The sequence below is a fragment of the Hypanus sabinus genome, chromosome 8, assembly GCF_030144855.1.
Source record: "Hypanus sabinus isolate sHypSab1 chromosome 8, sHypSab1.hap1, whole genome shotgun sequence".
NCBI classification, from domain to species: Eukaryota; Metazoa; Chordata; class Chondrichthyes; order Myliobatiformes; family Dasyatidae; genus Hypanus; species Hypanus sabinus.
Window position 1 is genome coordinate 79613880 of NC_082713.1, and position 15892 is coordinate 79629771.

Consider the following 15892-nt stretch of genomic DNA (forward strand, 5'->3'; position numbering starts at 1 on the left):
TAATGGGAATGTGCGGCGAATCAAATGGGATTAATGTAGCTGACTGAGGGTCAGTTCGGACTCAGTGGGCTCGGGCCGTTTCCTTGCTAAGATAAGAATAGACAGCACAGGAAGTGTGGCACCTGCTTTGCTCCCAAATCATTCGTCAGTAGTCCAATAGGATCTTTTGTGTCTCCCTGAGAAGTAATATCACTAGGACCATACAGTATCACTTGTTAACTCCCTTCTTGTGTGCGTGGTGTTCTGGAGGTCACAGGTACTTCATAAACAAGAATGATACTGAGTTAATTCTAGGAAAGGTGCCACACCATCTCTATCAGAACCAGGGATGGCACAGTGGTTGGCCCACTCGCTGTGACCAGATTTCAACAACTGACACAAGAAATAAACTGCTGGAGCAACTCAGCAAGTCGAGCAGCATCCATGGGGAGGGGGTGGAAAGGAATGCTAACGTTTTGGGTCAAAACCTTGAATCGGGGCTTGGTTCCTGCTCACCCCCTCTCGTCCCCTCCTCCCCCCCCCCCCTCTCGCCCCCTCCTCCCCCAACCGACTGAATATCCTTGACTCTGCAGGCAGGGAGAATGCTGGTCAGGCTGCCAAATTCCTCTAGCAGATTTCTGCTCCACATTCCAGTATCTGCAGTCCTTGGGAATCTCCACTTTCAAAAGCTAAACACCTTGTGCCCGAACCTTGCCAAGTGATACCATTTTTGCAGTGAGGTGTGAAACCATGTTTCCATCCCCCCTTGTGGATAAACATAAAGGATCCGGGAGGACAGGATGGCAGCAAAGAGATATCAGAGTAACTCCATGCAATCAAAGGAAGAAGTTGTGAACTCCATACAGAGATCACCTGAAATTTCAGAGTAAATTTATTACCAAAGTTTGCATATTTCACCATTTTACAACCTTGATTCATTTCCTTGCAGGCATTCACAATAAAACAAAGATCAATGAAAAACTACACGCAAAGACTGACAAACAAGCAATGTGCAAAGAGGACTAACTGCAAATAATAAAAATAAATAAATAATACTTAGAGCTTGAGTTGTTGAGTGCTTGAAAGTGAGTCCATAGGTTGTGGAATCAGGTCAGAGTTGAGGTGAGTGAAGTTCTCCACTCTGGTTCAGGAGCCTGGGGTCAGAATTGAAGAAGCTGTGAGGCAGTGGCTCTGGTCATTCGACTCCATCTATGGGAGAGTCTTCCCTAAGTGACCAAGCCCTTATTTTCACTGGATTCACATCTGCAGGAAACGATCCCCCTCCCACCCCCCAATCCAATCCTCTCAATGAGGAATCTGATCATGGGCAATGGGCTAGTGTAAATAGCCTCTTTCCTGATACCCCTGACTCCACAGGTAGGGAGAATGCTTTGAGGTAATATATTTTGATTCTCATTCACTGATTACACTAACTAATGAAATTTGTTTTTTTTTTCTTCACAGGGGACTAAGTTATGGATCATAATGGAATATTTGGGAGGCGGTTCAGCCTTGGATCTTGTAAGTGTGAAATCTCTTTATTAGCCTTTGCCTAGTTCCTGCAGTTTCAGAGGAAGCAGCTGGAACATGCGACCTTGTTTTCTGTTTCATTACCTCTCTGCAATTCCCAAAAACAAATTCTGGGGAATGAGAAGTCAGGGAGTATTGAACGTCGATTATCCTTACAATTAGGAATATTGGTATCTGGAATTCTGTGAGACTCAGGTAAAATTACTCCCTTGTAACTGCTGGGCACTAATTGTACTCTGTACTGGGTGCTTTCACGCCCTAAAATTCCAACTTGCCCCCATTGATCACCAATTGATTTGATGATGATGGTTGCAGTAACTAATAACCTCTGTGTTCAGGAAACTGGTCTATCTACCACATTGTTTGATTGTGTAAGCTCATAGTGTGACCAAAATACATCTCAGCAATGTTTTTTTTCATTGGAAAGCCAGCCAGATTAAAATAAAAGGCAGCATCTAGACATTTTTTGCCCCTAGACTGCATGCAGGCATGTCAGCTAAGAAGTCTTTGAAAACATTTTGATGAAACTACAGTCCTGTTAAATCCAGCAACTAAGCCCTGTTGGAACTGCCTTTATTTGGTCACAGTAGACACTACTAAGACGGGGAGTTCAGCAATAGTTGTAGTTATTCTCTGATGGAGAACAGTTTGCATTGAGAAGCAAAATGGCAGACCTGTCTCCTCAAAACCAGTCCTGCTCAATTGTTTATATCCGTGTTATTCTGTTCTCTCATCTTTCACGTGACAATAGTAGAGTATTTGCATTGTATCTTGCACACAGAATTAGCACTTGCCATCATCACTGCAAGCTAATTACCCCAAAGAGAGAACTTTCTTGACCCAATGAGCTTGTGATGCATTTTTATAAATTAAACCCACAGACATGCCATCCATAGCAAAATCCAGACAAGCTCCTTTTGGTGGTGTCGGCTGCGGACACAACGTTGGCCAACAGACCTCGGCAAATTCTCTGTTCTTCCAGTAGAATGGGGGGGGGGAGTCTCATTGAAACCTATCGAATGTTGAAGTGCCTCGATAGAGTGGATGTGGAGAGGATGTTTCCTATGGTGGGTGAGTTTAGGATCAGTGCGCACTGCCTCTGAATAGAGGGACATCCATTTAGAATGGAGATGAGGTAGAATTTCTTTGGCCAGAGAGTGGTGGATCTGTTGAATTCATTGCCCCAGGCAGCTGTGGAACCCATCACTGAGTATATTTAAAGCAGAGGTTGATAGGTTCTTGATCAGTCAGGGTGTGAAGGGTTACGGGGGGAGGGCAGGAGACAAGGGCTGAGAGGGAAATGAGTCAGCCATGATTAAACGGCAGAGCAGACTCAATGGGCTAAATAGCCTGGGCTGGCTCCTATATTTTATGGTCCTCGTTCCTTGAAATCTTCCAGACCACTAGAGGGAGTCTCAGCTGAGCATCTTATTCAAAGGGATTGCCTCTGGCCCCTTGGCACTCTCTTGTATTGCACTGAAATATGGACTTTGACTATGTCTGCAAATTTCCAGAGAGACAACTACAAACCAGCGATGTGTTTCCTTGGATAAGACAAGACCAATGCTTGCCTATTCTTTGTCATTTATTGGAAAGTAGCATTTTTTTTCGAATGTTTGCACATGAAAAATCTGACAACATCCATTCCAATATGGGAAATGGCTGAAATTATACAATATACCAGAACAGATCAAATGGCACAACAAATGGAAAGGAGCGGAGTAGACAGGGATCTAGTTCTTGTGTGGAGAACACAGTCAGCAGGTAGTGCAGCACATAATTACGAAGCAACACGGCATGTAGTCCTTTTCTGAGAGAGCATGGGTTATTGGAAATAGAAAAGTATTGTTATAACTGCAAGTGATGCACAGAATGCAATTTGGTCCCCTTGTTGAAGTAAGGAAATACTGGCATTGGCAACAATTCAGCAGAGATTCATTTGGATAATTCCCAAGGTAACAGCATTCTCCTATCAGGAACAGCTTTAAAAAGAAAATAGATCTATATCCTTTATAATATAGACAAAATGAATGATCTTATTGACAAGGTTGATACTTCCACTAGTGACAGAGCATCAGATGAGGGAACATAGTTACAACGAAAGGGTGTTTTTTTTCATATATTCTTTGAGGGATGCAGGTTTTACAGATGGAGCTAACATGTAATTGCTCATCCCTAGTTTCCTTTGTGGGGGTGATGGTGAGCTACCTCTTTGAAATGCTAAAATCCTTACACAATGTTGTAAGGGAGGAAATTCTGGAATTTTGACCCAACAACAACAAAGGAGCAGTGACGTATTTCTGAAGTCAGGATGGATGGTGTCTTCCAGTGGGTGGTGGCACTGTGCTTTTGTTGACCTTGTAGCTGGTAGAGGTTTGTTGGTTTGGAAGGTCCTGTCTAAGGAGGTGCTGCTCTTTCTGATATGGTGTCGAGCTTCTTGAGTGTAGTTGGAGCTGCACTCATCCAGACAAGTGGAGAGTTATTTAAACCAATGTGTGTTGGCATACCTTCACAGGAAATGATGATTTTCTGGACTCTGCTCCCACAGAGGGTTGTGATTCAGATCTGTGAAGGGCATGTAAAGAGAAAGTGGGTGAATATATGAAACTGAAGGCTGTGGGGGTCAGTCAGAGAAGAGAAGATGAGGCCTGGGGTAAATAGGCCAAGGTTATATTGCATGACGGTGCATCCTGGAGGGACCAAGTGGTCTATTCCTAATCCAATTTCTACTTCAGCCCCAACTCTACCCAGTGTGATGGAAATTAAACTTCACTTGATCTTCATACCTGCTCACAACTTTTCCCTTTGGTGGTCAGACCAGCTGGTCAGCCGGCCAGCTTTGCATCACACACTTGTTCCAGATCTCAGGCTGTCCATTGACAGGTTTATGGAAATTACATTTGAAACTAGAGCTAGAACTTAAATCATTTTCTCAGATGTCCCAAATCATTAATGAGCTATCACACTGTAATAGACAGCTGAATAAGAGGGACTGGATTGTCTGTGGTGTTGGCTGAGGGACAAATATTGGCCACTCAGCAGTTTTATAAGTGAAGAGGGTTCAGAGGAAATTCACCAGGATGGTGACTGGTTTGGAGAACGTTTGTTATGAGGAGGGAATGGATAAGTTGAGCTTGTTTACCCTGGATCAAAGAAGGCTGTGGGATGAATCGATAGAAAGTATATAAGATTATGAGAAGCAGAGATAGGTTAGATAGTAAAAATCTTTTTTCTGCGTTGGCAGTATCCAAAATCAAGAGGGCATACTTTTAAGATGAGTGAAGCAGTTTGAAAGGAGATTTGAGAGGCAAGTTGTTTTGTTGACAGAAATTGGTTAATATCTGGGTCTTGCTGCCAGCAGGCACGGATTGTATACAGTTAAGAGGGAGTTTGACACTTAACAGACGAGGCATAGAATGATTACATTCTTAATATAGGCAAATGGGTAAATGGGGCAAAACAGGCAGCATCTCTGGAGCTGAAGGGCCTATTTCTGTTCTGTTTAATTCTGAGTCTATTATAGGATCATTTGTCACTACAGAGGAGACAGATGGCAATAAGATGTCCTGACCCTGGAACCTGTTGGCCACATCACATAATTGTAGCAGAACCTGTGGCTCATGTATTTCTCCCACTCAAATGCCTGCTTCTTTTTGTTTCCAAAACAGGGCATGGTAACAAGTTGGTGGCCTCAGTCAAGCACCTCATTCAATGTTGAATGGCTGCTGCATAAAGGGTAGCACTCTCTTTGTACCTGATGACCAGGCCCTGTCCCCGAGCCCATGATTTTGTCTTAGAGACACACAGCACAAACAGAGACCGTTTGGCCCACTGAGTCTGTGCCTCAGACTGTGCATCAGCCATCCTTTTATGTCACTAATCCCACGTTAATTTCATTTTATTCACCCCACATTCCGATGTTACCACTCATCTGCACACGATGTACATCAGCCTGCTAACCCACCGGTCACAGGGAGAGGACGGTATCATACTCAGTTACTGTAGCTGCTATGACACCGTACCTCCAGCTAATGTTGCTCATCCCTTTCTGTTGAAATGTTTTTTAAAAAGAGAATGTAAAGACCTACTTTTTGATGAACCAAAACACTCGGAATGTGGGAACGAAAACATTGACAGCTGAATGTGGTAACATCATTAAAACCATTCAGGCTTTACCTTGGCAATGTAATCAAGTATAAACTTAACAATCTTCTGTGAAAGTGGATGGAGGGAATGTTTGCGTGCAGAGCTGTTATGTGCCGTGTCGTATGGTGTGGGCATGACGGTCTTTTGATCATGATTGTTCTTGGCAAATCTTTCTACAGAAGTGGCTTTCCATTGCTGCCTTCTGGGCAGTGTCTTTACAAGACAGGTGATTCCAGCCATTATCAATACTCTTCAGAGACTGTCAGCCTGGTGTCAGTGGTCACTTAATCAGGACTTGTGATTTGTACCGGTTGCTCCCATCACTTCACGTGACCCTGATCAGGGGTAAGCGGGTGCTACACCTTGCCCAAGGGTGACCTGCAGGCTAGTGGAGGGAAGGAGCGCCTTACACCTCCTTTGGTAGAGATATATCTCCTTTCCAGCACCCTCAAGGGGCAAATTAAGGGAGCAGAAAGAGGTGGAATGGCAGGGTGTGTGGGGGGATGTAGAGTTATCAGAGAAGATTTTGGGAATGAAGACCACTCAAGTCTGCAGTCACATTGGCTCCAGGAATCACATGAAGATGATCCAGCATTCCAGAGTTGGGGCTGGGTGGTTGTGGGGTTGAATGAAGTTGAGGCTAATTTATACTTCTGCGTTGAATCTACGCTGTAAGCACAGCATAGCCACATACCCGACGCCGTAACCTGACGCGCACCTCCCTGAAAATGTAACTGAGCGTCACGGCGACACAGACTACAACAACTGTGACTGGTCTGCATTTCTGGTTGCTGCTTCTCTGTCATTTCCTCGTCCATGTCTCTCAGTGGCTGGACAAGCACAGTAAATTCACCCTCCTCAATCCATTCGATGGTTGTACACGCCATCTCCTCCGACATCTTCTCTCTTTTCTGAGTTGCAGTAATTTCAATAAAAGTAGCTCTTGTTCAACATTTATTAGCTCCAACTCCAACATGATGCGCTCAGTTTCAGTCGCATTGTTTAAAGTACAGGAAGAAACTCAACACAGTGGCATAAAAACCCCACCGCCGACTAGCGTTTTGGCGGTGAATTGCAGAGTGACGCAGACACACCAGCGCACAAGTATGAATGCTCACAACAGCGTAGGCTACAGCATAGAGCCTACACAGAAGTATAAATCAGCCTTTAGAGGCAGGGAAAGGGCACAGACTAATAATCTGAAAATAATGGCAGGAGTGTTTGCAAGTTGGCTACAGATTACACCCAGAATTGATGCTCAAGCATAATGTTGTCCTTTGACAGTTTCAAAGTCCCCATTCTCAATATATTACAACATAACTCCCACAAGAAGCTGCCACTGACATCTGCATCACCTGTGTTTTCACAGCTGTTTACAATCCACACCACTACAGGACCGAGAAACAGCAAGACCTCAGCAATAATGGGGCCATTAATGTGTCTAAGCATAACAATTAACACTCCTCTCTCTTCAGTGAACACTGTCCTGCTTCATCAGCAGTCACAATCAAATTCTCCTCAAGAGTGTTCTCCACTTCCTCGCTGCACAGGGAGATGCTCTCCTTCCATCCGTGGAAACCTCCCTCTCATCTCCTGGTGCTCAGCACATCTCACAGTGTCAGAGGACTGTGGAGCATTAAACAGGCCCTGTAGCCCATCACTTCAATACTGGTCTCTTTACCCGTACTGTTGTGGTTAGGAAGTCCCTGGTTGAATCACAGGGCAGCATTCTGACCCCCAAGTGCGACAGTGTGGTTGGAGCTGGAGTTAACTACTCCAGAGACTTGGCTTCAATCCCTACCGAGGGTGCTGTTTGTATGTAGTCTGCACTTTCCCTCTTGAATTGTGTGGGATTCCCCTGAGCAGCATCATCAGAGATTCCCTCCACCCAGGCCATGCTCTTTTCTTGCTTCTGTAGAGAAGCCTCAGGACTCGCACTACCAGGTTGAAGTACAGTTACTACCCCTCAACCATCAAGACCTTGAGCAAAAGGGGATAACCACACTCACTTGCCCATCCATTGAGATAGTCCCACAACCAAAGGATTTGTTATCCTGTTAACTCATGCTCTCAGTATTTATTGCTATTTATTTATATTTGCATTTGCATAGTTCATTGTCTTCACTCTGGTTGATCTTTCATTGATCCTATTATAGTTACTATTTTATAGAATTGCTGAGTATGCCCACAGGAAAATGGATCTCAGGGTCGTATATATGTGTACTGAGATAATAAAATTTACTTTGAACTTTTCTCCCACGTAGCAGAGATGTGCAAGTTGGTTAATTAGCTGAGTGTAGGTGAGAATCGGGAATATGTGCAGATGGGAGCTGGGGGAGTTGATGGGCTGCTGGGAATTACCCCTGATGTGAAGGAAGTGGTGGGATTTTGGAGGAGGTGACAAGCCTGTGAGGGGGAGCAGCCTCACCCTGAGATCTGACACAGACTTAATGGTTGGTCCTGCTGTATTTTTTTGAGACAGACTGGGATTAATCACTGGTGGTGAAGTCATGTTGCAGGATCTCAACCCAAAAGATGGCCACCTCTTTCCTTCCACAGATGCTACGTGACCTACTGGGTTCTTCCAGTAGTGTTTTTTTGTGCCAGTTTTCAGCATCGTCAGTCTCTTTGTCTCCATTTATTAACAGATTCCAGTCAATCCAGATCAGCTCTTAATCTGCCTGGTGTAAGTGGTCAGCATGAATGTAATGGGCCTGTTCCTGTACCGTCCATCTACATGCTGCATCTTAGCAACAGACTGCGTGGTACAGTTCAACTCTGTGAAATTCTTAAGTGACCAAAAGATTCCAAGCAGCAGCATGCATTCCCTATTTTGTATAAAAAGCAGGAGCTGAAAGTATTGTTTATGTTATCTCGGAGTTGTGACATGGTTTGACATTGAGTCTTGCAAGATGAATTGATAGAACTCCACTACTCTCAGTCTCTGCGTCATTCCCCAGATGACAGCAAATTCTGTCCAACAGACAGAAGGCAAAAGACAATGGGTTTAATGATTAATGTGAATCCCTTGTAACAGTTTAGCAAAAGTCAAGTGTCGGCAGTGAATTAGCACCCAGAGATGTGAAATAAGGCCCCACCCCCAACCGCTGGCTGCATCTGTCATAATCTGGTGAAGAGTTCCAAATTCTCCAGGTCTAAAACTAGACCTCTTCACTGACTCCAGTACTCCTTTACCTTTGCCCTCTGCTTTATTTCCGATTGTGCAAAAACCTCTGCTTTATGTGTCAACTTGTGGTTACCCTTTGCTGTCAGCTGTGCAGGGGAGTAGAGCTATGCATTCAGGAAAATGGTTTGAGCTGCATTTGCTGCAGCATTATAAGGGGCCAGTCGTGGTATCACAGCCCTTTTGAAAGCTCCCCAGACGGAATTCACCACTGAAATCAACTCATGACCCCACTTCAATAGCCTCTTCCAGTCAGTCTTCTGTCAATTCTTCAATCTCCATCAGAGTTCCAGACTGAAAAATGTTGGTTTTCTTCCACTCTTGCCATTTGTGATTCCCTGTCCATGAAAGGTGGTCTAACAGTACTAAAGGAGTCCCCCTGTGGTTTAATTAATTCTTACCCCTGTCTCAGAGTGTGACCCTTTGTGATCATTTGTGTGTTTGCTGAACTGGTATCCAGGTTTCATTGCTCAGTCTCATTGGGTAGAGAGCAGTCAATGGCCATGGGCCTTCTCCCCTCCCACCTACAATACACAAAGTTTGATATCACTTTGTCACTGGGTTATTTATCTCACACAAGCTGTGCACTCTACCGTCACATCAATGAGAGTGTCTCACGCCCCAGCTTGTTATTTACTTGTGTTTCAGGACCTTGGCAGGCTCTTCAGTTCTAAAACCTTGGCATCGTTACTATTTATTGCCCATCTCTAAGTTGCCTCTTGAGGTGGTGGGGACAGGTGGGGGCCACTGAGAACCTACCACATGAATGGGCATGGAGCAACGTGTAGGCAAGTTGGCTGATTTCCTTTCCTGACTAGCTGTTACAGCAATCTGGTAATTTGGTGGTTTTTGTGTAGTTTTGGTTCAAGTTGTTAATGGAATTTAAATTCCCCATCTGCCAAGGTAGGACTTGAACTTGGTTCTCTGGATTGTTAGTCCAGGCCTCTGGAATAACAGTCGAGTAACTTAACTGCTGCACCACCAGCCTACCCTACTTTTGGATGTACTGTTACAGAGTGGGTAAAGATTCCTTTTAAAGGTTTCAGAGGTTAGAGTTTGCTGGGGGAGGGAAGTGGATAGGAGCTAAATATCTGACCTCGCATGAAGTGTTCCAGCATGGAACTGACAGGCCAATGCTGTGGATACTGAAAATGCAGCTAAGAAATACTAGAAAGTAACCTCTTTGGATGACCTCTTTGGAAAGGAGAAAAAAGTTAACTTCTAATGGCAGGGTCTAGTGTTTGGCTCCCCTGGATTTTGCAGCTCAGTCTTCAGAGATTGTGATGTTCATTGTTTTATGGATTTGGGAGCTGGAGCCCTTAGCATTTACCTTGACATTCAATCAGGTCATGGCAAATCTGAATGTGACCTCAGTACCATATTCCTGCTTAGCCCACTTTGTGTGGATAACCTTGCCTTAAAATACTCAAAGGCTCTGTTTCTCATGCCCTTCAAGATAGAGCTGCAAAGGCTCTCAGTCCTCTGACAGAAGTTTTACTCAGCTCCTTCTTAAATGGGTATCTTGTAGTTTTTAAACTATGATGCTCATCTCCAGCTTCTCACAAGAGGAGGTTCCCTCTCCATGTCTCCCCATGTATACTTCAGTCAAGGCCTTTAAATTTCATTCTTCTAAACATCAGTGCCTAACCTCTGACCTTTTCTCATGAGACAACGTTTCCCATTCTAGGTATGACTGTCATAAACTTTTAACATCTTTCCAATGCATGAGCAGCCCTTTCGGTCCCACCAGTGCCATTTATATCTGATGCATAACTTACTTACTTTTGTATTCATTTCCCTTTACAATAAATTCTAACCTTCTGGTTGCATTCCTACTTGTTGTATGTACGTATTAGATTTTGCGTATCATGCACTGGGACACGCAAATGTCTCAAATATCTCAGCTCTGGTCATGAGACCAAACCCGGAGAATCCCTAGTTGTGTCAGCTTGTTGTGTAACATGTTTAAATTTGTAGAGTGATACGTCACCCCCACTTCTCAGACAATGCCAATGATCAACTGTCCATCTACAGGTTTCCACCAACCTCCACAGATTCTATCACTGCCCCTCAAATGTTCTTCCTTGTCTGTGAAGCATAAGAGATGCTGGAAAAGTCTGAGTACTTATTGCAGAGGAGGCCTCTGATGTCGGCTATATTCTCCATTCAACACCTCTATCTGTTCAGCTTCTAACTGTAGTGTGCCCTCCCTCTTGCACTTTCCTGAGCAGTTCTGAAGAGTTGGCATTTGCGCAAGTCCTGTTATAATATTTATAATAAATACTGTAGTCTGTTGCCTGTTAGTAATGGAAATTTCTCTTTCAGCTCCAGGCTGGACCCTTTGATGAATTCCAGATTGCTACCATGTTGAGGGAAATCCTCAAAGGTTTGGACTACCTGCACTCAGAAAAAAAGATCCACAGGGACATTAAAGGTAAGCTGTGACTTCAGCACAACCGAGTTTCAGTTTTATGGTGTGTGAAGTGTTTCTCAACTCCTTGTATCTCCTCCAGCTGCCAATGTCTTGTTATCTGAGCAAGGCGATGTAAAGCTGGCGGACTTCGGTGTGGCTGGACAGCTGACGGACACCCAGATCAAACGGGACACATTTGTCGGCACTCCGTTCTGGATGGCACCAGAGGTCATTCAGCAGTCTGCATATGACTCAAAGGTAAGAGCACCATGGCAGCTGGCTTCATAACTGAGGCTATTCAGTCCATCTATTCTATACATGCTCTGTATTCTTCTGCTGCCCTAAGCCTTCAACTTCTAAGTTCTCCTGGCATTTGAATTTTTAAACAAAACGGCATCTTGAAACAACCTTACGTTAGCTTCACAAACCCAGGAAAATCTGCAGATGTTAGAACTCCAAAGAAATGCACATAGAATGCTGGAACACTCAGCAGGTCAGGGAGCATCTTGGGGAAAAGAGTAAAGAGTCGACGATTCAGGCTGAGACCCTTCATCAGGACTGGAGTAAAGGATGAGAGGTCAGAGTAAGGAGGTGGGGGAAGGGAGGAAGAAGTACAAGGTGGTAGGTGATGGGTGAAACCGGGAGAGGAGGATGGGTGAAGAAGAGAGTTTGGAAGTTGATTGGTGAAAGAGGTAAAGAGCTGGAGAAAGAGAAATCTGATAGAAGAGGGTAGAAGATCATGGGTAAAAGTGGAGGAGGAGGAGCACCAGACAGAGGTAAGGGGAGGTAAGGAGATAAGGGGGGGGGGGGAACAGGAATGGGGAATAGTGAAGGTTAGGTGGGCAATTACCTGAACTTCTGATCTGTCTGGTTAGAAGCTAGGCAGACAAAATATAAAGTGTTGCTCACCTAACCTGAGGGTGGCCTCATTGTGGTTGTAGAGGAGGCCATGGACTGATGCGTTGGATTAGGAATAGGAAGTAGAACTGAAATGGTGGCTATGAGAGATCCCAAATTATGTGCTGGAGACAAGGCAAATGGGATGGTCAACGTCCCTTGTCCACTCATCCCTCCCCACTTACTTTACTCCTAGTACTACACTCTGAAATCTCTTCCAGGGATGAGACACTCCCTCACGTTCCCTCACACCCCCCCCCCCCCCCCCCGCCTTCTCTCCCTCGCCCCCCCCCCCCCAGCTTTTCTCCCTCCCCCCCCCCGCTCTGTCCAATTCAATTGGGTAATTTAATGCAGTATGGTGGTGCTTCCTTTCATCCGGCCACAACTGCTGGGCAGCTGTGTGTTCTGTTGTAAATTTACTGTCTCTCTCCTTCCAGGCAGACATCTGGTCTTTGGGAATTACTGCCATTGAATTGGCCAAGGGTGAGCCACCCAACTCCGACATGCATCCCATGAGGGTTCTCTTCCTCATACCCAAAAACAACCCACCAACGTTGGAAGGAGAGTTCAGCAAATCTTTTAAAGAATTTGTGGACGCATGCCTAAATAAGGACCCATCCTTTGTAAGTATCATCAGGATTGGCTTCAGGGTTCCGTCTCTTGTTTGAATAGCATCTTCCACCACATGTTTGCTTGGTGGGAGATCTGGTCCCTGTCCCTTCAGTGAGCTTTACACCATGCTGTTGTTCCATTGCCTTGGCTGTAATACGGCTACAGCAAAAGTCTGAAGGTGTGGGTAATGGTTTCCTCCATACACACAGACCTCAGACTCTGCAGCCATTTCAGACAAGAACACTGCACAGTTCCAAGAACTAAGTTGCAGTTAATAATAAATCGCTTGTATTTGCATTTCAGTATGCACATGAAGAGAAATGTAAAAGGTTCAGTTAAGTTATCCTGAGAGTTTATTCAGACAAGTAAGATGCCATGAATGATCAGGCAATGTTCTACTGAAAAGGAAAATAACAGCAGGTTCTGAAAATTTGTAATAAAAACAGAAAATGCTGGAGACATTCAGCAGGTCAGGAAGTATCCACGCAGGTGGCAACAGCACTAATAATATGCAGTTGCAAGAAAAAGTTTGTGAACCCTTGGCAATTACCTGGTTTTCTGCATTAATTACTGATAAAGTGACAAACGCAAACTACCTAAACTAATAACACGCAATTATACTTTACATGTCTTTATTGAACACATTGTTTAATCATTCAGTCCAGGCTGGAAGAAGTATGTGAACCCTTGTATTGAACAATGGTAGAACCTCCTTTAGCAGCAATAGCCTCCACTAAACGTTTCCTGTAGCTGCTGATCAGACTTGAACAACAGCGAGGAGGAATTTTTAAACCATTGCTCCACACAAAATTGTTTCAGTCATCAATATTTCTGGGATACCTTGCATGAGCAACCCTCTTCAGGTCATGCCACAGCATCTCAATTGGACTCAGACTTGACCATTCCAAAACACGAAGTTTCTTCTTTTTAAACCATTCTGTTGTTGATTTACTCTTGTGTTTCAGATCACTGTCTTGTTGCATTGTCCAACTTCTGTTAAGCTTCAGGTGATGAACCACTACCCTGCCATTCTCCTGTATAACGTCTTCATTCAGTTTTGACTTTATTGTTCTTTCAACGATTGCAAGCTGTCCAGGCCCTGAGGTGCCCCAGAAATGTTGAGGAACAACGAGGCGGTCATCTGCCAACCTGAGGCGTGCAGCAATATGTTTTTTGTTTTTGGAGAGCCAATGTTTTCAATATGGTGAACTTCGATGAACTCCATTCTTTTTCAGCATTTTGGACACATAACCAGAGACTTTAGGAAGTTCTGCAGGCCTTGGGCTCATTTTCACCTCCTTCAGCACTGTACGTTGTTCTCTTTGCAGGATGTCCGCTCCTAGGGAAATAGCAACAGTACTGAATTTCTATTTGTAGACAGTTTCTCTTGTAGACTGATGAGCACTCAGGTCTCAAAGTGCTTTTGTATCCTTTCCAGCTTCCTGCATCTCTACAATTCTTCTAAGGTCCTCAGAAAGTTGTTTTGGTTGAGGCATCTTGCACATAAACAGACCTTTCTTGAGAAGAGCAGGCTCTGTCAGTAACCTGACTGTTTTTTATAGGGCAGGGCGCCCACACCTCTAATCTCATTGATTGGAACACCTGGTTCGAAATATCTCTTGTAGAAGGCATTACCCCGGAGGTTCACATACTTTTTTGAACTTGGACTATGATTGTTTAAAAGATTTACTGAGTATTGACAAGGAGAATTACATTTGTTTCTTATTAGTTTAAGCAGATTGTGTCTGTCTATTATTGTGAGTTGGATGAAGATTGGACCATATTGTATGAGTATTTGATGCAAAAAAAAAATTTCATAATGTTCACAAACTTCTTGTTGCAACTGTATGTAGATTGATGTTCTGCTGACAGGTCATTGATCCAAAGTTTTCTGCCAGTCTGAGTGTCTCAGTACAGCCTGAAGAGGTATTGATTCTCGCTTTCCATTTCTGCTCAGCGTCCAACGGCCAAGGAACTGTTGAAACACAAGTTCATCCTTAAAAACTGCAAGAAGACCTCTTATCTCACAGAACTAATCGACGGGTACAAGAGGTGGAAAGCAGAGGGGCACAGTGATGATGACTCTAGTTCAGATGAGTCAGATTCGTAAGTGCTTTCTAATATAATCTCTGAATATATAAGAAATTACTGGATTAGTAATCCAGAGGACAAACGTTAACTGCCAGAATACTGAACAATTCAGGCGAGTATCAACTCTATACATGCCTCTCATATTTGTCTATCCCCCCTCAGCTGCCTTCGCTTCAGGGAAAAGAGGCCCAGTCTATCCATTCACTTCCCATAACACGTCCTCATCCAGCAAGAATGATGGAAGTTTGATATTAAGAGGCATAGAAAGTCAAAGTTCAAAGTAAAATTTATTATCAGGATACGTGCTTGTCGCCACATACAACTCTGAGATTCTTGTTCTGCAGGCATACTTAGCAAATCCATAGAACAGTAACTGTAAACAAGATCAATAAAAGAGGAATAAAGAGCATAGAAGACAACAAACTGTACAAATGCAAATATAAATAAATAGCAATAAATAACAAGAGCATGAAGTAAACAAGATAGAAAGTCCTTAAAGTGAGATCATTGTTTGTGGAAACATCTCAATAGGTGAGTGTAGCTGTTCTCTTTTGTTCAAGAGTCTGATGGTTGAGGGGTAGTAACTGTTCTTGAACCTGCTGGTGTGAGTCCTGAAGCTCTTGTACCTTCTACCGGATGGCAGCAGCGAGAGAAGAGCATGGCCTGGGTGGTGAGGATCTCTGATGGATGTAGAGTCCACTGAATATTTAAATGAACAGGGCGTTGCTTCTATTAGAGAGTATTTGCAACATTGGGGAATCTTAGATTGATTTCTCTGGAATGTCAGTGACTGAAAGATGACCTGATACAATTATATAAAATTATGAATGACTTGGATGGGGCGGTTAGTTTTTCCTAAGGTGAAAATGTCAAATACTGGAGAGGCTAGGGTTTTTTTAATACTATGGTCAATGTGCTAAGTAACCTGCTCCCTCCTTGCATCAACCGAAGATGTATGCTGAATGGAAAATGTAATTATCAGGAAAGATTTTGAATATTTCTGTGACTTTGTGGGGAAATAATTAACCTAGTTTCTACCT

The 15892-nt window shown here is 43.8% G+C and overlaps 1 protein-coding gene across 1 annotated transcript in view; it reads left to right on the plus strand.

Moving 5' to 3' along the window:
- stk26 (serine/threonine protein kinase 26) overlaps window positions 1-15892 on the plus strand; it is a 121546-nt gene that overhangs the window by 90281 nt on the left and 15373 nt on the right. The window contains exons 3-7 of the mRNA XM_059977408.1: window positions 1444-1500; window positions 11165-11273; window positions 11353-11510; window positions 12587-12772; window positions 14719-14867. Coding sequence (XP_059833391.1) covers window positions 1444-1500; window positions 11165-11273; window positions 11353-11510; window positions 12587-12772; window positions 14719-14867 — 659 coding nt within the window. The remainder of the gene's footprint in view (window positions 1-1443; window positions 1501-11164; window positions 11274-11352; window positions 11511-12586; window positions 12773-14718; window positions 14868-15892) is intronic.